General features: G+C 53.0%; 1 protein-coding gene across 1 annotated transcript; it reads left to right on the top strand.

Moving 5' to 3' along the window:
• The first annotated feature begins 6,633 nt into the window (after positions 1-6,633).
• On the top strand, positions 6,634-23,290 carry LOC142906740 (protein fantom-like). Its single transcript, XM_076055147.1, has 8 exons — positions 6,634-6,769; positions 7,778-8,557; positions 12,926-13,058; positions 14,395-14,548; positions 15,053-15,227; positions 16,017-16,122; positions 17,816-17,959; positions 22,712-23,290. Exons 2-8 carry the CDS (start codon positions 8,470-8,472, stop codon positions 22,914-22,916), a joined length of 1,005 nt encoding a protein of 334 aa, XP_075911262.1. The 5' UTR covers positions 6,634-6,769; positions 7,778-8,469; the 3' UTR covers positions 22,917-23,290.
• Positions 23,291-24,992: the final 1,702 nt, after the last annotated feature.

Raw genomic sequence — 24,992 nt, forward strand, 5'->3', positions numbered from 1 at the left:
ATCACACAGCAGAGACCCATAGACTCATCACACAGCAGAGACCCATAGACTCATCACACAGCAGAAACCCATAGACTCATCACACAGCAGAGACCAATAGACTCATCACACAGCAGAGAGCCATAGACTCCTCACACAGCAGAGACCCATAGACTCATCACACAGCAGAGACCCATATACTCATCACACAGCAGAGACCCATAGACTCATCACACAGCAGAGACCCATAGACTCATCACACAGCAGAGACCCATAGACTCATCACACAGCAGAGACCCATAGACTCATCACACAGCAGAGACCCATAGACTCATCACACAGCAGAGACCCATAGACTCATCATACAGCAGAGACCCATAGACTCATCATAGAGACCCATAGACTCATCACACAACAGACCCATAGACTCATCACACAGCAGAGAGCCATAGACTCATCACACAACAGAGACCCATAGACTCATAGCGCGGCAGAGACCCATAGACTCATCACACAGCAGAGACCCATAGACTCATCACACAGCAGAGACCCATAGACTCATCACACAGCAGAGACCCATAGACTCATCATACAGCAGAGACCCATAGACTCATCATAGAGACCCATAGACTCATCACACAACAGACCCATAGACTCATCACACGGCAGAGACCCATAGACTCATCACACGGCAGAGACCCATAGACTCATCACAGAGACCCATAGACTCATCACACAGCAGAGACCCATAGACTCATCACAGAGACCCATAGACTCATCACAGAGCAGAGACGCATAGACTTATCACACAGCAGAGACCCATAGACTCATCACACAGCAGAGACCCATAGACTCATCACACAGCAGAGATCCATAGACTCATCACACAGCAGAGACCCATAGACTCATCACACAGCAGAGACCCATAGACTCATCACACATCAGAGATCCATAGACTCAACACACAGCAGAGACCCATAGACTCATCACACAGCAGAGACCCATAGACTCATCACACAGCAGAGACCCATAGACTCATCACACAGCAGAGACCCATAGACTCATCACACAGCAGAGAGCCATAGACTCCTCACACAGCAGAGACCCATAGACTCATCACACAGCAGAGACCCATAGACTCATCACACAGCAGAGACCCATAGACTCATCACACAGCAGAGACCCATAGACTCATCACACAGCAGAGACCCATAGACTCACCACACAGCAGAGACCCATAGACTCATCACACAGCAGAGACCCATAGACTCATCACACAGCAGAAACCCATAGACTCATCACACAGCAGAGACCAATAGACTCATCACACAGCAGAGAGCCATAGACTCCTCACACAGCAGAGACCCATAGACTCATCACACAGCAGAGACCCATATACTCATCACACAACAGAGACCCATAGACTCATCACACAGCAGAGACCCATAGACTCATCACACAGCAGAGACCCATAGACTCATCACACAGCAGAGACCCATAGACTCATCACACAGCAGAGACCCATAGACTCGTCACACAGCAGAGACCCATAGACTCATCATACAGCAGAGACCCATAGACTCATCATAGAGACCCATAGACTCATCACACAACAGACCCATAGACTCATCACACAGCAGAGAGCCATAGACTCATCACACAACAGAGACCCATAGACTCATAGCGCGGCAGAGACCCATAGACTCATCACACAGCAGAGACCCATAGACTCATCACACAGCAGAGACCCATAGACTCATCACACAGCAGAGACCCATAGACTCATCATACAGCAGAGACCCATAGACTCATCATAGAGACCCATAGACTCATCACACAACAGACCCATAGACTCATCACACGGCAGAGACCCATAGACTCATCACACGGCAGAGACCCATAGACTCATCACAGAGACCCATAGACTCATCACACAGCAGAGACCAATAGACTCATCACAGAGACCCATAGACTCATCACAGAGCAGAGACGCATAGACTTATCACACAGCAGATACCCATAGACTCATCACACAGCAGAGACCCATAGACTCATCACACAGCAGAGATCCATAGACTCATCACACAGCAGAGACCCATAGACTCATCACACAGCAGAGACCCATAGACTCATCACACATCAGAGATCCATAGACTCAACACACAGCAGAGACCCATAGACTCATCACACAGCAGAGACCCATAGACTCATCACACAGCAGAGACCCATAGACTCATCACACAGCAGAGACCCATAGACTCATCACACAGCAGAGACCCATAGACTCATCACACAGCAGAGACCCATAGACTCATCACACAGCAGAGACCCACAGACTCTTCACACAGCAGAGACCCATAGACTCATCACACAACAGACCCATAGACTCATCACACAGCAGAGAGCCATAGACTCATCACACAACAGAGACCCATAGACTCATAGCGCGGCAGAGACCCATAGACTCATCACACAGCAGAGACCCATAGACTCATCACACAGCAGAGACCCATAGACTCATCACACAGCAGAGACCCATAGACTCATCATACAGCAGAGACCCATAGACTCATCATAGAGACCCATAGACTCATCACACAACAGACCCATAGACTCATCACACGGCAGAGACCCATAGACTCATCACACGGCAGAGACCCATAGACTCATCACAGAGACCCATAGACTCATCACACAGCAGAGACCCATAGACTCATCACAGAGACCCATAGACTCATCACAGAGCAGAGACGCATAGACTTATCACACAGCAGAGACCCATAGACTCATCACACAGCAGAGACCCATAGACTCATCACACAGCAGAGATCCATAGACTCATCACACAGCAGAGACCCATAGACTCATCACACAGCAGAGACCCATAGACTCATCACACATCAGAGATCCATAGACTCAACACACAGCAGAGACCCATAGACTCATCACACAGCAGAGACCCATAGACTCATCACACAGCAGAGACCCATAGACTCATCACACAGCAGAGACCCATAGACTCATCACACAGCAGAGACCCATAGACTCATCACACAGCAGAGAGCCATAGACTCCTCACACAGCAGAGACCCATAGACTCATCACACAGCAGAGACCCATAGACTCATCACACAGCAGAGACCCATAGACTCATCACACAGCAGAGACCCATAGACTCACCACACAGCAGAGACCCATAGACTCATCACACAGCAGAGACCCATAGACTCATCACACAGCAGAAACCCATAGACTCATCACACAGCAGAGACCAATAGACTCATCACACAGCAGAGAGCCATAGACTCCTCACACAGCAGAGACCCATAGACTCATCACACAGCAGAGACCCATATACTCATCACACAGCAGAGACCCATAGACTCATCACACAGCAGAGACCCATAGACTCATCACACAGCAGAGACCCATAGACTCATCACACAGCAGAGACCCATAGACTCATCACACAGCAGAGACCCATAGACTCGTCACACAGCAGAGACCCATAGACTCATCATACAGCAGAGACCCATAGACTCATCATAGAGACCCATAGACTCATCACACAACAGACCCATAGACTCATCACACAGCAGAGAGCCATAGACTCATCACACAACAGAGACCCATAGACTCATAGCGCGGCAGAGACCCATAGACTCATCACACAGCAGAGACCCATAGACTCATCACACAGCAGAGACCCATAGACTCATCACACAGCAGAGACCCATAGACTCATCATACAGCAGAGACCCATAGACTCATCATAGAGACCCATAGACTCATCACACAACAGACCCATAGACTCATCACACGGCAGAGACCCATAGACTCATCACACGGCAGAGACCCATAGACTCATCACAGAGACCCATAGACTCATCACACAGCAGAGACCAATAGACTCATCACAGAGACCCATAGACTCATCACAGAGCAGAGACGCATAGACTTATCACACAGCAGATACCCATAGACTCATCACACAGCAGAGACCCATAGACTCATCACACAGCAGAGATCCATAGACTCATCACACAGCAGAGACCCATAGACTCATCACACAGCAGAGACCCATAGACTCATCACACATCAGAGATCCATAGACTCAACACACAGCAGAGACCCATAGACTCATCACACAGCAGAGACCCATAGACTCATCACACAGCAGAGACCCATAGACTCATCACACAGCAGAGACCCATAGACTCATCACACAGCAGAGACCCATAGACTCATCACACAGCAGAGACCCATAGACTCATCACACAGCAGAGACCCACAGACTCTTCACACAGCAGAGACCCATAGACTCATCACACAGCAGAGACCCATAGACTCATCACACAGCAGAGACCCATAGACTCATCACACAGCAGAGACCCATAGACTCATCACACAGCAGAGACCCATAGACTCATCACACAGCAGAGACCCATGGACTCATAACACAGCAGAGACCCATAGACTCATCACACAGCAGAGACCCATAGACTCATCACACAGCAGAGACCCATAGACTCATCACACAGCAGAGACCCATAGACTCATCACACAGCAGAGACCCACAGACTCTTCACACAGCAGAGACCCATAGACTCATCACACAGCAGAGACCCATAGACTCATCACACAGCAGAGAACCATAGACTCATCACACAGCAGAGACCCATAGACTCATCACACAGCAGAGACCCATAGACTCATCACACAGCAGAGAACCATAGACTCATCACACAGCAGAGACCCACAGACTCATCACACAGCAGAGACCCATAGACTCATCACACAGCAGAGACCAATAGACTCATCACACAGCAGAGAGCCATAGACTCCTCACACAGCAGAGACCCATAGACTCATCACACAGCAGAGACCCATATACTCATCACACAGCAGAGACCCATAGACTCATCACACAGCAGAGACCCATAGACTCATCACACAGCAGAGACCCATAGACTCATCACACAGCAGAGACCCATAGACTCATCACACAGCAGAGACCCATAGACTCATCACACAGCAGAGACCCATAGACTCATCATACAGCAGAGACCCATAGACTCATCATAGAGACCCATAGACTCATCACACAACAGACCCATAGACTCATCACACAGCAGAGAGCCATAGACTCATCACACAACAGAGACCCATAGACTCATAGCGCGGCAGAGACCCATAGACTCATCACACAGCAGAGACCCATAGACTCATCACACAGCAGAGACCCATAGACTCATCACACAGCAGAGACCCATAGACTCATCATACAGCAGAGACCCATAGACTCATCATAGAGACCCATAGACTCATCACACAACAGACCCATAGACTCATCACACGGCAGAGACCCATAGACTCATCACACGGCAGAGACCCATAGACTCATCACAGAGACCCATAGACTCATCACACAGCAGAGACCCATAGACTCATCACAGAGACCCATAGACTCATCACAGAGCAGAGACGCATAGACTTATCACACAGCAGAGACCCATAGACTCATCACACAGCAGAGACCCATAGACTCATCACACAGCAGAGATCCATAGACTCATCACACAGCAGAGACCCATAGACTCATCACACAGCAGAGACCCATAGACTCATCACACATCAGAGATCCATAGACTCAACACACAGCAGAGACCCATAGACTCATCACACAGCAGAGACCCATAGACTCATCACACAGCAGAGACCCATAGACTCATCACACAGCAGAGACCCATAGACTCATCACACAGCAGAGACCCATAGACTCATCACACAGCAGAGACCCATAGACTCATCACACAGCAGAGACCCACAGACTCTTCACACAGCAGAGACCCATAGACTCATCACACAGCAGAGACCCATAGACTCATCACACAGCAGAGACCCATAGACTCATCACACAGCAGAGACCCATAGACTCATCACACAGCAGAGACCCATAGACTCATCACACAGCAGAGACCCATGGACTCATCACACAGCAGAGACCCATAGACTCATCACACAGCAGAGACCCATAGACTCATCACACAGCAGAGACCCATAGACTCATCACACAGCAGAGACCCATAGACTCATCACACAGCAGAGACCCACAGACTCTTCACACAGCAGAGACCCATAGACTCATCACACAGCAGAGACCCATAGACTCATCACACAGCAGAGACCCATAGACTCATCACACAGCAGAGAACCATAGACTCATCACACAGCAGAGACCCATAGACTCATCACACAGCAGAGACCCATAGACTCATCACACAGCAGAGACCCATAGACTCATCATACAGCAGAGACCCATAGACTCATCATAGAGACCCATAGACTCATCACACAACAGACCCATAGACTCATCACACAACAGAGACCCATAGACTCATAGCGCGGCAGAGACCCATAGACTCATCACACGGCAGAGACCCATAGACTCATCACAGAGACCCATAGACTCATCACACAGCAGAGACCCATAGACTCATCACACAGCAGAGACCCATAGACTCATCACACAGCAGAGACCCCCCTCACCCCGCCCCCCGCTACCCCCACCCCCTCCCTCCCTTAGCAACGGCTTCCCTGCTCCCCCCTTAGCAACGGGCCTGTCGCCTGAGTTGTATTTTTGTATTTTTTTGATGTTTCTCGGCTCAGCGGTCGTCCTTCGGGATTCGCATTCTCAACCACCTCCTCCTCCATCTCTCCCTCATCCTCCTCCTCATCCTCGTCGTGGGAGGTCGATCGTGGGCGTTCGCGGATCGCTGCGTACAACGAGGTGGGGTGGGGTCGGTGGGCGTGGGCGGCCCGGCGGGCGCGAGTGTCGTGCGAGGCGGCGCGTTAATCTAGGCAAGGCCGCAGGCTTCATTTTCGCGGGGTTCGGGGCCCTTAGCAACGTGGTCTGTCGAAACGGAATAATAAGACATTTAAATTAAAAAAGAAACTAACCAAACTTGCTTCAATAGCGGGGCGACGTTAACCGTAACCACACAGACACACACAACACAACAATGATGGAGTATAAGTTAATAATAATAATCTGAGTAAGGTTTTGGCCTGCTGATAACGACAGTCGGATGGTTGAGTGGTCTTATCTGCTGCGCGCCTCTTACAGGGATCATTTGTTTACATTTCTTGCACTTTGCACTCATAACTGTGCTTTGTGTGATGGTTGTTCGTCGTGACGTTCTTACCGCGTGGCAAAAGGAGATTTACAGCTCATCCTGCACCTAGCCTGGCACAGCAGTCAACCCACGGCACCTGCAGGGTCTGTCCCGTGACCTCCTCCTCCTGCACCTAGCCTGGCACAGCAGTCAACCCATGGCACCTGCTGGGTCTGTCCCGAGACCTCCTCCTGCACCTAGCCTGGCACAGCAGTCAACCCACGGCACCTGCAGGGTCTGTCCCCTGACCTCCTCCTCCTGCACCTAGCCTGGCACAGCAGTCAACCCATGGCACCTGCTGGGTCTGTTCCATGACCTGCACCTAGCCTGGCACAGCAGTCAACCCACGGCACCTGCTGGGTCTGCCCCGTGACCTGCCACCAGCGAGCATCCCGATGATTAACGTGACGGCCTCAAAGTGCACCTAGCCTGGCACAGGCGCGGTGGCGATATCACCGTCACTTTGTGCTGAATGGCGGATATTGGTGGTGGTGATGAAAGTGTTGATGATGACTGTGACGATGATGACGGTGGTGGTGGTGACTGATGGTGACGGTGATGGTGACGGTGACGTTTGCGACCGTGGTGGTGACGGCGATCTCCGTACACGTGGTGGTGTCCAGGCCCCGCTCCGGACATCACCAGCAGCTGCAGCAGCAGCTACAGCAGCTACAGCACCAGCAGCTACAGCAGCAGCTACAGCACCAGCAGCTACAGCAACGCCAGCAGCAGCAGCGGCAGCAGCAGTGGCGTTAGCGGCTCCAGCAGCTGCAGCAGCTCCAGCAGCTGCAGCAGCTCCAGCAGCTGCAGCAGCTCCAGCAGCTGCAGCAGCTCCAGCAGCTGCAGCAGCTCCAGCAGCTGCAGCAGCTCCAGCAGCTGCAGCAGCTCCAGCAGCTGCAGCAGCTCCAGCAGCTGCAGCAGCTCCAGCAGCTGCAGCAGCTCCAGCAGCTGCAGCAGCTCCAGCAGCTGCAGCAGCTCCAGCAGCTGCAGCAGCTCCAGCAGCTGCAGCAGCTGCAGCAGCACCAGCAGCTACAGGAGCTACAGCTGCAGCTCCAGCAGCGCCAGCAGCTACAGCGGCAGCAGCAGTGCCAGCTGCTGCAGGAGCGCTAGCAGCAGCAGCTACAGCACCAGCAACTACAGCAACGCCAGCAGCAGCTGCAGCTGCAGCGGCAGCGCCAGCTGTAGCTACAGGAGCTACAGCTACAGCAGCGCCAGCGCCAACAGCTACAGCAGTGCCAGCAGCTGCAGCAGCGCCAGCAGCTGCAGCAGCGCCAGCAGCTGCAGCAGCGCCAGCAGCTGCAGCAGCTGCAGCAGCATGGCAGACGAGACGGCCTACGACCTCCCCGTCAGGGACATCGGCCTCAGTGCCAGCGACGGCGCCCCCATCACCACCACTCAGCCAGGTGAGGGCGGTGGTGGTGATCTCACTCACACTCATTCATTCACTCACACAGACTCATTCACTCACACTCACTCATTCATACTCATTCACTCACACTCATTCACTCACACTCACTCAGACTCACTCGGCCTCAGTGCCAGCGACGGCGCCGCCATCACCACCGCTCAGCCAGGTGAGGGCGGTGGTGGTGATCTCACTCACACTCATTCATTCACTCACACTCATTCACTCACTCACACTCATTCATTCACTCACACAGACTCATTCACTCACACTCACTCATTCATACTCACTCACTCACACTCATTCATTCACTCACACAGACTCATTCACTCACACTCACTCATTCATACTCACTCACTCACACTCATTCATTCACTCACTCAGACTCATTCACTCACACTCACTCATTCATACTCACTCACTCACACTCACTCATTCACTCACACTCATTCATTCATTCACTCACACTCACTCACACTCACTCATTCATTCACTCACACTCATTCACTCACACTCATTCACTCACACTCATTCACTCACACTCACTCAGACTCACTCGGCCTCAGCGCCAGCGACGGCGCCCCCATCACCACCACTCAGCCAGGTGAGGGCGGTGGTGGTGATCTCACTCACACTCATTCATTCACTCACACTCATTCACTCACTCACTCACACTCACTCGTTCACTCACATTCACTCATTCAGACTCACTCAGATTCACTCAGACCCACTCATTCACTCACACTCATTCATTCACTCACACTCATTCATTCACTCACACTCATTCACTCACTCACTCACACTCACTCGTTCACTCACATTCACTCATTCAGACTCACTCAGATTCACTCAGACTCACTCATTCACTCACACTCATTCATTCACTCACACTCATTCATTCACTCACACTCATTCATTCACTCACTCAGAGTCATTCATTCACTCACTCAGACTCATTCACTCACACTCACTCATTCATACTCACTCATTCACTCACACTCACTCATTCATACTCACTCATTCACTCACACTCATTCATTCACTCACACTCATTCATTCACTCACACTCACTCATTCACTCAGACTCACTCACTCACACTCACTCATTCATACTCACTCACACTCACTCATTCACTCACACTCATTCATTCACTCACACTCACTCACACTCATTCATTCACTCACTCACACTCACTCATTCACTCAGACTCACTCATACTCACTCATTCACTCACACTCACTCATTCAGACTCACTCACTCACTCAGATTCACTCAGACTCACTCACTCACACTCACTCATTCACTCACATTCACTCACACTCACTCATTCACTCACACTCATTCATTCACTCACACTCACTCACATTAATTCATTCACTCACTCACACTCACTCATTCACCCAGACTCACTTCTACTCACTCATTCACTCACACTCACTCATTCAGACTCACTCACTCACTCAGATTCACTCAGACTCACTCACTCACACTCACTCATTCACTCACATTCACTCACACTCACTCATTCATTCACTCACACTCACTCACATTCACTCACTCACACTCACTCATTCACTCAGACTCACTCATACTCACTCATTCACTCACACTCACTCATTCAGACTCACTCACTCACTCAGATTCACTCAGACTCACTCACTCACACTCACTCATTCACTCACATTCACTCACACTCACTCATTCACTCACACTCACTCATTCACTCACATTCACTCACACTCACTCATTCACTCACACTCATTCATTCACTCACACTCACTCACATTCATTCATTCACTCACTCACACTCACTCATTCACTCAGACTCACTTCTACTCACTCACATTCACTCACACTCACTCATTCACTCACACTCATTCATTCACTCACACTCACTCACATTCATTCATTCACTCACTCACACTCACTCATTCACTCAGACTCACTTCTACTCACTCATTCACTCACACTCACTCATTCAGACTCACTCACTCACTCAGATTCACTCAGACTCACTCACTCACACTCACTCATTCACTCACATTCACTCACACTCACTCATTCATTCACTCACACTCACTCACATTCACTCACTCACACTCACTCATTCACTCAGACTCACTCATTCACTCACTCACTCACACTCACTCATTCACTCACATTCACTCACACTCACTCATTCACTCAGACTCACTCATTCACTCACTCACTCACACTCACTCATTCACTCAGACTCACTCATTCACTCACTCACTAACACTCACTCATTCACTCACACTCACTCGTTCACTCACACTCACTCACACTCACTCACTCAGACTCACTCACTCAGACTCACTCACTTACACTCACTCACTGACACTCAGACTCACTCACACTCACTCATTCACTCACACTCACTCATTTACTCACTCACTCACAGTCACTGACACTCACTCACAGTCACTCAGACTCACTCACTCGCTCACTCACACTCATTCATTCACTCACCCACTCACCCACCCACTCACTCATTCACTCACCCACTCACTGACTCACTCACTCACTCATTCACCCACTCACCCACCCACTCACTCACACAGCCACCCACTCACTCACCCACTCACTCAACTCACCCACCCACTCACTCACCCACTGACTCACTCAGACTCACTCACTGACACTCACTCACTCAGACTCACTCACTCCTTCAGACGGTGGTGATGGTGATGATGGCGGTGGTGATGGTGGGGATGGAGGTGGCGGTGTTGATGGTGATGATGGCGGTGGTGATGATGATGACGGTGGCGGTGGTGATGACGGTGGTGACGGTGGTGTTGATGATGATGGTGGTGATGACGGTGATGGTGATGACGATGGTGGTGACGGCGCAGGCTGGGACGTGCGTGAGCGCCAGGCGGTGTCACGTGATGGTGTTGATGATGACGGTGGCGGTGGTGATGACGGTGGTGATGACGGTGGTGACGGTGGTGACGGTGGTGTTTATGATGATGATGACGGTGGTGTTGATGATGACGGTGGTGTTTATGATGATGACGACGGTGGTGGTGCAGGTTGGGACGTGCGTGAGCGCCAGGCGGTGTCACGTGATGGTGTTGATGATGACGGTGGCGGTGATGATGACGGTGGTGATGACGGTGACGGTGTTGGTGGTGGTAGTAGTGATGACGATGGTGACAGTGGTGATGATAACGGTGGTGGTGATGATGGTGGTGATGATGGTGGTGACGATGGTGACAGTGGTGATGACAGTGTTGATGATGACGATGGCAGTGGTGATGACGGCGGTGATGACGATGATGATGACGACGGTGGTGGTGCAGGCTGGCACGTGCGTGAGCGCCAGGCGGTGTCACGTGATGGTGTTGATGATGGTAGCGGTGTTGATGATGACGATGGTGGTGGTGGTGATGACGATGGTGGTGGTGGTGGTGGTGATGGTGATGATGATGATGACGACGGTGGTGGTGTTGATGATGACGATGGTGGTGGTGGTGATGACGATGGTGGTGGTGGTGGTGGTGATGGTGATGATGATGATGACGACGGTGGTGGTGTTGATGATGACGATGGTGGTGGTGGTGATGACGATGGTGGTGGTGGTGGTGATGATGACGACGGTGGTGGTGCAGGCTTGGACGTGCGTGAGCGCCAGGCGGTGTCACGTGATGGGTGTTGATGATGACGATGGTGGTGGTGGTGGTGATGACGATGATGACGATGGTGGTGGTGATGATGGTGGTGATGATGGTGGTGGTGCAGGCTGGGACGTGCGTGAGCGCCAGGCGGTGTCACGTGGTGGTGTTGATGATGACGATGGTGGTGTTGATGATGACGATGATGGTGTTGATGATGACGATGGTGGTGTTTATGACGATGGTGGTGATGGTGGTGGTGCAGGCTGGGACGTGCGTGAGCGCCAGGCGGTGTCACGTGGTGGTGTTGATGATGACGATGGTGGTGTTGATGATGACGATGATGGTGTTGATGATGACGATGGTGGTGTTTATGACGATGGTGGTGATGGTGGTGGTGCAGGCTGGGACGTGCGTGAGCGCCAGGCGGTGTCACGTGATGGTGTTGATGATGACGGTGGCGGTGGTGATGACGGTGGTGATGACGGTGGTGACGGTGGTGACGGTGGTGTTTATGATGATGATGACGGTGATGATGATGACGATGGTGGTGGTGATGATGGTGGTGGTGATGGTGGTGGTGCAGGCTGGGACGTGCGTGAGCGCCAGGCGGTGTCACGTGATGGTGGTGATGATGACGATGGTGGTGGTGGTGTTGATGATGACGATGGTGGTGGTGATGATGACGATGGTGGTGGTGGTGGTGATGATGACGACGGTGGTGGTGCAGGCTGGGACGTGCGTGAGCGCCAGGCGGTGTCACGTGTGAGCCGGGCCGAGCTGGAGGACCGCTTCCTGCGTCAGCACGAGGAGCACCGCCTCCTGAAGCAGCACGCACGGAGCCAGGAGGACAAGATCAAGCGGTGACGCACACACACACACGGGTACACACACACACGTACACACACACACGCACGTACACACACACACACACGTACACACACACACACATACACACGTACACACACACGTACACACACACACACACGTACACACACACACGTACACACACACACACACGTACACACACACACACACGTACACACACACGTACACACACACACACACACGTACACACACACACACGTACACACACACACACGTACACACACACACACGTACACACACACGTACACACACACACATGTACACACACACACACGTACACACACATACACATACACACACACACACGTACACACACACACACACGTACACACACGCACACACACACACGTACACACACATACACACGGATACACACACACACGTACACACACGCACGTACACACACACACACACGCACGGAGCCAGGAGGACAAGATCAAGCGGTGACGCACACACACACACGGGTACACACACACGCACACACACACATACACACGCACACACACGTACACATACACACGTACACACACACACACGTACACACACACACACACGTACACACACACACGTACACACACACGTACACACACGTACACACACACACACGTACACACACACGTACACACACACACTCACACGTACACACACACACACACACGTACACACACACACGTACACACACACACACGTACACACACACACACACACGTACACACACACGTACACACACACACACGTACACACACACGCACGTACACACACACGCAAGTACACACACACGGACGTACACACACACACGTACACACACACACGTACACACACTGGTGACGGTGGTGACGGTGGTGACTATGGTGACGGTGGTGACGGTGGTGACTATGGTGACGGTGGTGACGGTGGTGAAGGTGGTTACGGTGGTGACGGTGGTGACTATGGTGACGGTGGTGAAGGTGGTTACGGTGGTGATGGTGGTGACTATGGTGACAGTGGTGACGGTGGTGACGGTGGTGACGGTGGTGACGATGATGACGGTGGTGACTATGGTGACGATGATGATGGTGGTGACTATGGCGGCGGTGGCGACGATGGTGACGGTGGTGACGATGGCGGCGGTGGCGGCAGTGGTGACGGTGGTGACGGTGGTGACGGTGATGACAGTGGTGACGGTGGTGACGGTGATGATGGCGATGACGATGGTGACGATGGTGCGATGGTGACGGTGTTGATGATGGTGACGGTGTTGACGATGGTGACGGTGGTGACGATGATGACGATGATGACGGTGGTGACGGTGATGATGGCGCCCGCCCGCAGGATGGCGACCAAGCTGATGCGTCTGCTGAGTGACCGAAAAAACCACGAGGGAACCGCCGACCTCGCCAACGTCGCCGGCGGTGGCGCCGGTGTCCGGCCACGCTCGGGCCGCGACATCGAGATGGAGGAGATGCTGGAGGACTCTCAGGCCAAGGTGGGACACTCAGAGACCCACAGACTCATCACACAGCGGAGACCCATAGACTCATCACACAGCAGAGACCCATAGACTCATCACACAGCAGAGAGCCATAGACTCATCACACACAGAGACCCATAGACTCATCACACAGCAGAGACCCATAGACTCATCACACAGCAGAGACCCATAGACTCATCACACAGCAGAGACCCATAGACTCATCACACAGCAGAGAGCCATAGACTCATCACACAGCAGAGAGCCATAGACTCATCACACAGCAGAGACCCATAGACTCATCACACAGCAGAGAGCCATAGACTCATCACACAGCAGAGACCCATAGACTCATCACACAGCAGAGACCCATAGACTCATCACACAGCAGAGACCCATAGACTCATCAACACAGCAGAGACCCATAGACTCATCACACAGCAGAGACCCACAGAGACCCACAGAGACCCACAGCGACCCGCCCCGTGTCTCCGCCGCCCCCCCGCCCCGACCGTCAAGGTGCGTGAGCTCGAGCGCCACAACGAGGGCCTCAGGCAGCGGCTGTCCGCCGCCCGGCAGCAGCTGCTGGCGCAGGGCCGCCGGGCGTCGCCCTTCGGCCGCGTGGCGCCGCGCGTCGACTCGGGCCTGCGCCGCACCGAGGGCCGCTTGCCCCTCGACGAAAAGCTACGCGGAGGTTCGCTCCTCTCTCTCGCTCGCTCGCTCTTGCTCGCTCGCTCTCCCGTGCGCCCGGCACAGGCCCAAGGGGGGCCCTCGCCAGGGCCTGCACTAGGCCCTTGGGGGGCCCTCACCAAAACCTGCACTAGGCCCATAACCGGGTTCTTACTAGGGCCTGCACTAGGCCCATAACCGGGCCCTTGCCAAGGCCTGCACTAGGCCCATAACCGGGTTCTAACCAGGACCTACACTAGGCCCATAACCGGGTTCTTACCAGGACCTGCACTAGGCCCATAACTGGGGCCTGCACTAGGCCCATAACCGGGTCCTTACCAGGACCTGCACTAGGCCCATAACCCTGTCCTTACCAAGGCCTGCACTAGGCCCATAACCGGGCCCTTGCCAAGGCCTGCACTAGGCCCATAACCGGGTTCTAACCAGGACCTGCATTAGGCCCATAACCGGGCCCTTACCAAGGCCTGCATTAGGCCCATAACTGGGTCCCCTTACCAGGACCTGTTCTAAGCCCATAACTGGGTCCTTACCAGGGCCTGCACTAGGCCCATAACCGGGTCCATGCCAGGCAATAATTGGGCCCCCACCAGGGCCTACACGCTGCTGCCACTGCTAGTGCTGATGCTGCTGCTGCTTGTGATGCTCCTGGTGCTGCTGCTGCTACTGGTGCTGCTGCTGGTTCTACAGATTGTGCTACCTGCTGGTACTTCTGCTACTGCTGGTGCTACTGATTGTGCTGCTGCTACTGCTACTGCTGGTGCTGCTGCCTGTACACATGCTCGCCTATCCGCAGGGATGCGCCTGCAGGAGCCGGACGTGGCGGTGCGGGCTACGCAGACGGGGCTGCCACGCTACGGGCACAGCCTTCTGGAGGAGGCCCGGGCGGAGATACGCAATCTGTGAGTCTCGCTGTCAACTCACGCGGACTCGCTCACTCGCTCGCACGCTCCCTCGCACGCTCGCACGCTCGCTCATATTCTCACGCGCTCACACACTCGCTCAAATGTTCACTCGCTCACTTACTCGCTCATGTTCTCACGTGCTCACACACTCGCTCACACACTCGCTTAAATGTTCACTCGCTCACTTACTCGCACGCACGCTCGCTCACTCACTCGCTTGCTCGCTCACTCGCTCACTCATTCACTCACTCACACGCTCACTCACTTGTTCTCAACACACGCGGACTCGCTCGCTCAGTCGCTCGAGCTCTCGCTCGCTCGCTCACTCGATCCCATGCTCGCTCACTCACTTGCTCACTCTGTCTCTCACTCACCCACTCACTCTGTCTCTCACTCACTCTCTCACTCTGTCTCTCACTCACTCACTCTGTCTCTCACTCTCTCGCTCACTCACTCTGTCTGTCACTCACTCACTCGCTCTGTCTCTCGCTCACTCACTCGCTCTGTCTCTCACTCACTTGCTCACTCTGTCTCTCACTCTGTCTCTCACTCACTCTCTCGCTCACTCACTCTGTCTCTCACTCACTTGCTCACTCTGTCTCTTGCTCACTCACTCACTCACTCTGTCTCTCTCTCACACGCTCACTCACTCTGTCTCTCACTCTGTCTCTCACTCACTCTCTCGCTCACTCGCTCACTCTGTCTCTCACTCACTCGCTCACTCACTCACTCACTCGCTCACTCTGTCTCTCACTCACTCGCTCACTCTGTCTCTCACTCACTCGCTCACTCACTCACTCACTCTGTCTCTCACTCACTCACTTGCTCACTCTCTCGCTCACAGGCTCACTCACTCGCTCACTCTCTCTCTCTCACTCACTCAATCTGTCTCTCGCTCACACGCTCACTCACTCGCTCACTCTGTCTCTCACTCACTCTGTCTCTCACTCACTCTGTCTCTCACTCACTCTCTCGCTCACTCTGTCTCTCACTCTCACGCTCACTCACTCGCTCACTCACTCGCTCACTCTGTCTCTCGCTCAGTTCTCACTCACTCGCTCACTCTGTCTCTCACTCACTCTGTCTTTCACTCACACGCTCACTCTGTCTCTCACTCACTCTGTCTCTCACTCTCTCACTCACTCACTCTGTCTCTCACTCTCTCACTCACTCTGTCTCTCACTCACTTGCTTACTCTGTCTCTCACTCACTCGCTCACTCACTCTGTCTTTCACTCGCTCACTCGCTCACTCACACGCTCACTCTGTCTCTCGCTCACTCTGTCTCTCACTCTGTCTCTCACTCTGTCTCTCACTCACACGCTCACTCTGTCTCTCGCTCACTCTCTCACTCACTCTGTCTCTCACTCACTCACTCACTCTGTCTCTCACTCTGTCTCTCACTCTGTCTCTCACTCACACGCTAGTAGTAGCAGTAGTAGTCGTGCCTACTACTACTAGTTTCTGTACCACGTTATACCACGGCGACGCCTTGGTGTTGCCGTGGTGACGCCTTGGTGTTGCCGTGGTGACGCCTTGGTGTTGCCGTGGCGATGCCTTGGTGTTGCCGTGGCGACGCCTTGGTGTTGCCGTGGCGACGCCTTGGTGTTGCCGTGGTGACGCCTTGGTGTTGCCGTGGTGACGCCTTGGTGTTGCCGTGGTGACGCCTTGGTGTTGCCGTGGTGACGCAGGGAGAACGTCGTGGAGACTCAGCAGGCGGAGCTGCGGGAGGCTCTCCAGGCCCACGGCGGGCTCCAGGCCCAGCTGAGGGCACGCGAGGCCGAGGTCGGGGAGGCGACGCTGCGCCTCCGGGAGCAGCAGTCGTCGGGACAACGGTGTGTGTGTGTGTGTGTCTGTGTGTGTGTCTGTGTGTGTATGTGTGTGTCTGTGTGTGTGTGTGTGTCTGTGTGTGTGTGTGTGTCTGTGTGTGTGTGTGTCTGTGTGTGTGTCTGTGTGTGTGTGTGTGTCTGTGTGTGTGTGTGTGTCTGTGTGTGTGTGTGTGTGTCTGTGTGTGTGTGTGTGTGTCTGTGTGTGTGTGTCTGTGTGTGTGTGTGTGTCTGTGTGTGTGTGTGTGTCTGTGTGTGTCTGTGTGTGTGTCTGTGTGTGTGTGTGTCTGTGTGTGTGTGTCTGTGTGTCTGTGTGTGTGTGTGTCTGTGTGTGTGTGTGTGTGTCTGTGTGTGTCTGTGTGTGTGTCTGTGTGTGCCGGGAAAGGTCCTGGCAAGGATTATTCAGCATCGCATTGCCAGGCACGCTGAGGAGAGGCTTGCGGAGCCCCAATGCGGTTTCAGGAAAGGGCGGTCCTGCACAGATGCCATATTTTCTGTCCGTCTGCTACAGCAGAGGTGTAGGGAATTCCAACAAGACCTACATCTCTGCTTTATTGACCTGGTCAAGGCCTATGATACCATCAGTAGGCCTGGGCTCTGGGTCGTTCTTCGTGCTTTTGGAGTACCTGACCCTCTGCTCACGATCATTAAGGACCTTCATGATGGTGAGCGGGCCCGGGTAAAACTACGTGGCCGGGAGTCAGAGCCATTCCCTGTACACCTTGGGGTGCGACAGGGATGTCCTCTGGCTCCCACATTATTTAACATCTATTTTGACCACGTAGTTCGTGAAGCCTTCAATAGCTGTACCGGGGGAATCTCCATATGGTACAGATATAATGGGAGGCTAATCGATGCCCGGGTGCGGTCAAGGGATGGCTCCCTATTGCTCAACCACGTTATGTATGCTGATGACTTGGTAATAGCTGCTCAGTCAGAGGAGGAGTTGGAGACGCTGCTGCTGAGACTGGAGCGTGCCACTAAGAGGTGGGGCCTTACCATCAGCCCCACCAAAACTAAGCACCTGCCTGGGTATTTTGTACCATTGGACACTCCACCCCCACAACTCCCAATCGGTGATGGGGCAGTTGTGGAGAGAGTGGAGAGTTTCCCATACCTGGGCAGTGTGCTTATGACTGGCTCCAGTTTAACAGCAGAGGTCTCACTCCGAATCAGTCGAGCGGCAATATCTTTTCATCGGTTGCGTAACGCTGTGTGGAAGCTACCTGGTCTGTCGCTCCGCACTAAGCTTCAGGTCTTCTCGGCCACGATCATTCCCTCCCTTCTCTACGCTTGCGAAACGTGGACCCCCCTAATGGAACATCTTCGCCGGTTAGAAACATTTAGGCTGACCTGCCTACGATCCATCCTGGGTTTAACCAGACTGGATTGTGTGAGGAGCTCACAAATCCTTGAAAGATCTGGGCAGGGTCCCATCGGTGAGCTCCTCCGGCAGGCAAGGCTGCGATGGCTGGGTCATGTAGCCCGCATGCCCAGCCACCGCATGCCGAAACAGCTTTTGTTTGGCCGGATTGAGGGGGCTAAGCGGGCGCGGCACGGGCTAGAGAGGAGATGGAGTGATGTGGTACAGGAGGACGTGGAGCTGAGTGGACTTGCCGATGACTGGTACCAGCGGTGTCAAGATCGGCCTCTGTGGAGGAGGCTCGTGAAGGATGCTACTGGGCAGTTGGAGGCAGTCGCCCTCCAACAACAACGGAGGGCGGAGGAGCGACGCTCACAACAGCGAGCGGAGCGCCGGGTGGCTAAAGCACAGCAGGTTGGCACAGTAGGGGGCACAGGTGGTGCATCAGCCAGTCATCTCAGTCAGTCGACCCGTGGCACCTGGGTCTGCCCCGTGACCTCCTGCCAGCGGGCGTTCGACACTTCACGTGGCCTCAGGGTGCACATAGCCTGGCACAAGCGTCGTGGTGACGTCACCGCCACTTAGTGGCGAATGGCGGTTGTTGTTGTTGTTGTCTGTGTGTGTGTCTGTGTGTGTGTGTGTGTCTGTGTGTGTGTCTGTGTGTGTGTCTGTGTGTCTGTGTGTGTGTGTCTGTGTGTGTGTCTGTGTGTCTGTGTGTGTGTGTGTCAGTGTGTGTGTGTGTCTGTGTGTGTGTGTGTCTGTGTGTGTGTCTGTGTGTGTCTGTGTGTGTCTGTGTGTGTGTGTGTGTCTGTGTGTGTGTGTGTGTGTCAGTGTGTGTGTGTGTCTGTGTGTCTGTGTGTGTGTGTGTCTGTGTGTGTATGTCTGTGTGTGTGTCTGTGTGTGTCTGTGTGTGTCTGTGTGTGTGTCTGTGTGTGTCTGTGTGTGTCTGTGTGTGTGTGTGTCTGTGTGTGTCTGTGTGTGTGTGTCTGTGTGTGTCTGTGTGTGTGTCTGTGTGTGTCTGTGTGTGTCTGTGTCTGTGTGTGTGTGTCTGTGTGTGTCTGTGTGTGTCTGTGTGTGTGTCTGTGTGTGTCTGTGTGTCTGTGTGTGTGTGTCTGTGTGTGTGTCTGTGTGTCTGTGTGTGTGTCAGTGTGTGTGTGTGTCTGTGTGTGTGTGTGTGTCTGTGTGTGTGTCTGTGTGTGTGTCTGTGTGTGTCTGTGTGTGTGTGTGTCTGTGTGTGTGTGTGTCAGTGTGTGTGTGTGTCTGTGTGTGTGTCTGTGTGTGTGTGTGTGTCTGTGTGTGTGTGTGTGTCTGTGTGTGTGTGTGTCAGTGTGTGTGTGTGTCTGTGTGTCTGTGTGTGTCTGTGTGTGTATGTCTGTGTGTGTGTCTGTGTGTGTCTGTGTGTGTGTCTGTGTGTGTGTCTGTGTGTGTGTCTGTGTGTGTCTGTGTGTGTGTGTGTGTCTGTGTGTGTCTGTGTGTGTGTGTCTGTGTGTGTGTCTGTGTGTGTCTGTGTCTGTGTGTGTGTCTGTGTGTGTGTGTCTGTGTGTGTGTGTCTGTGTGTGTCTGTGTGTGTCTGTGTGTGTCTGTGTGTGTGTCTGTGTGTGTCTGTGTGTGTGTCTGTGTGTGTCTGTGTGTGTGTCTGTGTGTGTGTGTCTGTGTGTGTGTGTGTCTGTGTGTGTGTGTCTGTGTGTGTGTGTCTGTGTGTGTGTGTCTGTGTGCGTGTGTCTGTGTGTCTGTGTGTGTGTGTCTGTGTGTGTGTGTCTGTGTGTGTGTCTGTGTGTGTCTGTGTGTCTGTGTGTGTCTGTGTGTGTGTGTGTCTGTGTGTGTGTCTGTGTGCGTGTGTCTGTGTGTGTGTCTGTATGTGTGTCTGTGTGTCTGTGTGTGTGTGTCTGTGTGTGTGTTGTTACAGTCTGTGCGGTCCCCCTTCTTAAAGAGGGGGACCACCAGGGCATCTTTCCAATCCTGCGGAACCTGTCCAGTGGTCCAGACTGTTGTTATGATGTCATATTGGGCAGTCTGTGCACAAACGCCACTCTCCCTCAGCATTTCGCTTGGGAGATCATCTCATAGCTGTACCGGAGGAATCTCCATGTGGTACAGATATAATGGGAGGCTGATCGATGCCCGGGTGCAGCCAAGGGATGGCTCCCTATTGCTCAACCACGTTATGTATGCCGATGGTTTGGTAATAGCTGCTCATTCAGAGGAGGAGTTGGAGACGCTGCTGTTGAGACTGGAGTGTGCTACTAAGAGATGGGGCCTTACCATCAGCCCCACCATAACTAAGCACCTGCCTGGGTATTTTGTACCATCGGACACTCCACCCCCACAACTCCCAATCGGTGATGGGGCAGTTGTGGAGAGAGTGGAGAGTTTCCCATACCTGGGGAGTGTGCTTATGACCGGCTCCAGTTTAACAGCAGAGGTTTCACTCCGAATCAGTCGAGCGGCAATATCTTTTCATTGGTTGCGTAATGCTGTGTGGAAGCTACCTGGTCTGTCGCTCCGCACTAAGCTTCAGGTCTTCTCGGCCACGGTCATTCCCTCCCTTCTCTACGCTTGCGAAACGTGGACCCCCCTAATGGAACATCTTCGCTGGTTAGAAACATTTAGGCTGGCCTGCCTACGATCCATCCTGGGTTTAACCAGACTGGATTGTGTGAGGAGCTCACAAATCCTTGAAAGATCTGGGCAGGGTCCCATCGGTGAGCTCCTCCGGCAGGCAAGGCTGCGATGGCTGGGTCATGTAGCCCGCATGCCCACCCACCGCATGCCGAAACAGCTTTTGTTCGGCCGGATCGAGGGGGCTAAGCGGGCGCGGCACGGGCTAGAGAAGAGATGGAGTGATGTGGTACAAGAGGACGTGGACCTGAGTGGACTTGCCGATGACTGGTACCAGCGGTGTCAAGATCGGCCTCTGTGGAGGAGGCTCGTGAAGGACGCTATTGGGCAGTTGGAGGCAGTCGCCCTCCAACAGCAACGGAGGGCGGAGGAGCGACGCTCACAACAACGAGCGGAGCGCCGGGTGGCTAAAGCACAGCAGGTTGGCACAGTAGGGGGCACAGGTGGTGCATCAGCCAGTCATCTCAGTCAGTCGACCCGTGGCACCTGGGTCTGCCCCGTGACCTCCTGCCAGCGGGCGTTCGACACTTCACGTGGCCTCAGGGTGCACATGGGCTGGCACAAGCGTCGTGGTGACGTCACCGCCACTTAGTGGCGAATGGCGGTTGTTGTTGTGTGTATCTCTGTGTGTATATATATCTGTGTGTGTGTCTGTGTGTGTATCTCTGTGTGTGTGTATATCTCTGTGTGTATATATATCTGTGTGTGTATCTCTCTGTTTGTGTATCTCTCTGTGTGTGTGTATATATATCCGTGTGTGTGTGTATCTGTGTGTGTAGGAGCTCTATACGAGAGAGCGTGGGTCTCATCCGCCTGCAGAAGGAGCTTGCAGACAAGGGAGTGGCGCTCGCCGCCATCGAGGGGAAGTTCGTAGAGCTACAGGAGGCATGGCACCACCAGCACCGCACTACCGGCACCGGCGCCGCACTACCGGCACTACACTACTGGCACCATAGACACTCACGGAGAGTCAGAGACCCATAGACACTCACAGAGAGTCAGAGACCCATAGACACTCACAGAGAGTCAGAGACCCATAGACACTCACAGAGAGTCAGAGACCCATAGACACTCACAGAGAGTCAGAGACCCATAGAGACTCACAGAGAGTCGGAGACCCATAGACACTCACAGAGAGTCAGAGACCCATAGACACTCACAGAGAGTCAGAGACCCATAGACACTCACAGAGAGTCAGAGACCCATAGACACTCACAGAGAGTCAGAGACCCATAGACACTCACAGAGAGTCAGAGACCCATAGACACTCACAGAGAGTCAGAGACCCATAGAGACTCACAGAGAGTCAGAGACCCATAGACACTCACGGAGAGTCAGAGACCCATAGACACTCACAGAGAGACTGTCTGGTAGGACAGCGCTCGAGTGATCGGGCTCGTGTGACAGTCTCGTCCCTCCACCTGATGAAGGCCGCTTGTGTTGTGGCCCGAAACATCGTGAGAATATTATTGCGTTATTTTATTTGATCAATTTATTATTTTATTCTCATTCTACGTGGTGACTTTACCGAAAGAACCAAAGAAGAATAACAACAATGTCATATTACTGCCATATGCAGTCTATGGGTCTCTGACTCTCTGTGAGTGTCTATGGGTCTCTGACTCTCTGTGAGTGTCTATGGGTCTCTGACTCTCTGTGAGTGTCTATGGGTCTCTGACTCTCTGTGAGTGTCTATGGGTCTCCGACTCTCTGTGAGTCTCTATGGGTCTCTGACTCTCTGTGAGTGTCTGTGAGTCTCTGCCTCTGTGAGTGTCTATGGGTCTCTGACTCTCTGTGAGTGTCTATGCGTCTCTGATTCTCTGTGAGTGTCTATGGGTCTCTGACTCTCTGTGAGTGTCTATGGGTCTCTGACTCTCTGTGAGTGTCTATGGGTCTCTGACTCTCTGTGAGTGTCTATGGGTCTCTGACTCTCTGTGAGTGTCTATGGGTCTCTGAGCCTCTGTGAGTGTCTATGGGTCTCTGACTCTCTGTGAGTGTCTATGGGTCTCTGACTCTCTGTGAGTGTCTATGGGTCTCTGACTCTCTGTGAGTGTCTATGGGTCTCTGACTCTCTGTGAGTGTCTATGGGTCTCTGACTCTCTGTGAGTGTCTATGGGTCTCTGACTCTCTGTGAGTGTCTATGGGTCTCTGACTCTCTGTGAGTGTCTATGGGTCTCTGACTCTCCGTGAGTGTCTATGGGTCTCTCACTCTCTGTGAGTGTCTATGGGTCTCTGACTCTCTGTGAGTGTCTATGGGTCTCTGACTCTCTGTGAGTGTCTATGGGTCTCTGACTCTATGTGAGTGTCTATGGGTCTCTGACTCTCTGTGAGTGTCTATGGGTCTCTGACTCTCTGTGAGTGTCTATGGGTCTCTGACTCTCTGTGAGTGTCTATGGGTCTCTGACTCTCTGTGAGTGTCTATGGGTCTCTCACTCTCTGTGAGTGTCTATGGGTCTCTGACTCTCTGTGAGTGTCTATGGGTCTCTGACTCTCTGTGAGTGTCTATGGGTCTCTGACTCTCTGTGAGTGTCTATGGGTCTCTGACTCTATGTGAGTGTCTATGGGTCTCTGACTCTCTGTGAGTGTCTATGGGTCTCTGACTCTCTGTGAGTGTCTATGGGTCTCTGACTCTCTGTGAGTGTCTATGGGTCTCTCACTCTCTGTGAGTGTCTATGGGTCTCTGACTCTCTGTGAGTGTCTATGGGTCTCTGACTCTCTGTGAGTGTCTATGGGTCTCTGACTCTGTGAGTGTCTATGGGTCTCTGACTCTCTGTGAGTGTCTGTGAGTCTCTGACTCTCTGTGAGTGTCTATGGGTCTCTGACTCTCTGTGAGTGTCTATGGGTCTCTGACTCTCTGTGAGTGTCTATGGGTCTCTGACTCTCTGTGAGTGTCTATGGGTCTCTGAGCCTCTGTGAGTGTCTATGGGTCTCTGACTCTCTGTGAGTGTCTATGGGTCTCTGACTCTCTGTGAGTGTCTATGGGTCTCTGACTCTCTGTGAGTGTCTATGGGTCTCTGACTCTCTGTGAGTGTCTATGGGTCTCTGACTCTCTGTGAGTGT

Source organism: Petromyzon marinus, chromosome 69 (genome assembly GCF_048934315.1).
Source record: "Petromyzon marinus isolate PM22_M1 ecotype Great Lakes invasive population chromosome 69, UKy_Petmar_22M1.pri1.0, whole genome shotgun sequence".
NCBI classification, from domain to species: domain Eukaryota; kingdom Metazoa; phylum Chordata; class Hyperoartia; order Petromyzontiformes; family Petromyzontidae; genus Petromyzon; species Petromyzon marinus.

Excerpts from the sequence above, each read along its gene's own strand:
- LOC142906740 (XM_076055147.1), top strand. The coding sequence starts at position 8,470 with ATGGCAGACGAGACGGCCTACGACCTCCCCGTCAGGGACATCGGCCTC. Across the intron at positions 8,558-12,925 it reads CATCACCACCACTCAGCCAG|GCTGGGACGTGCGTGAGCGC; the intron begins GTGAGGGCGGTG and ends GTGGTGGTGCAG. Across the intron at positions 16,123-17,815 it reads CGGGCGGAGATACGCAATCT|GGAGAACGTCGTGGAGACTC; the intron begins GTGAGTCTCGCT and ends GTGGTGACGCAG.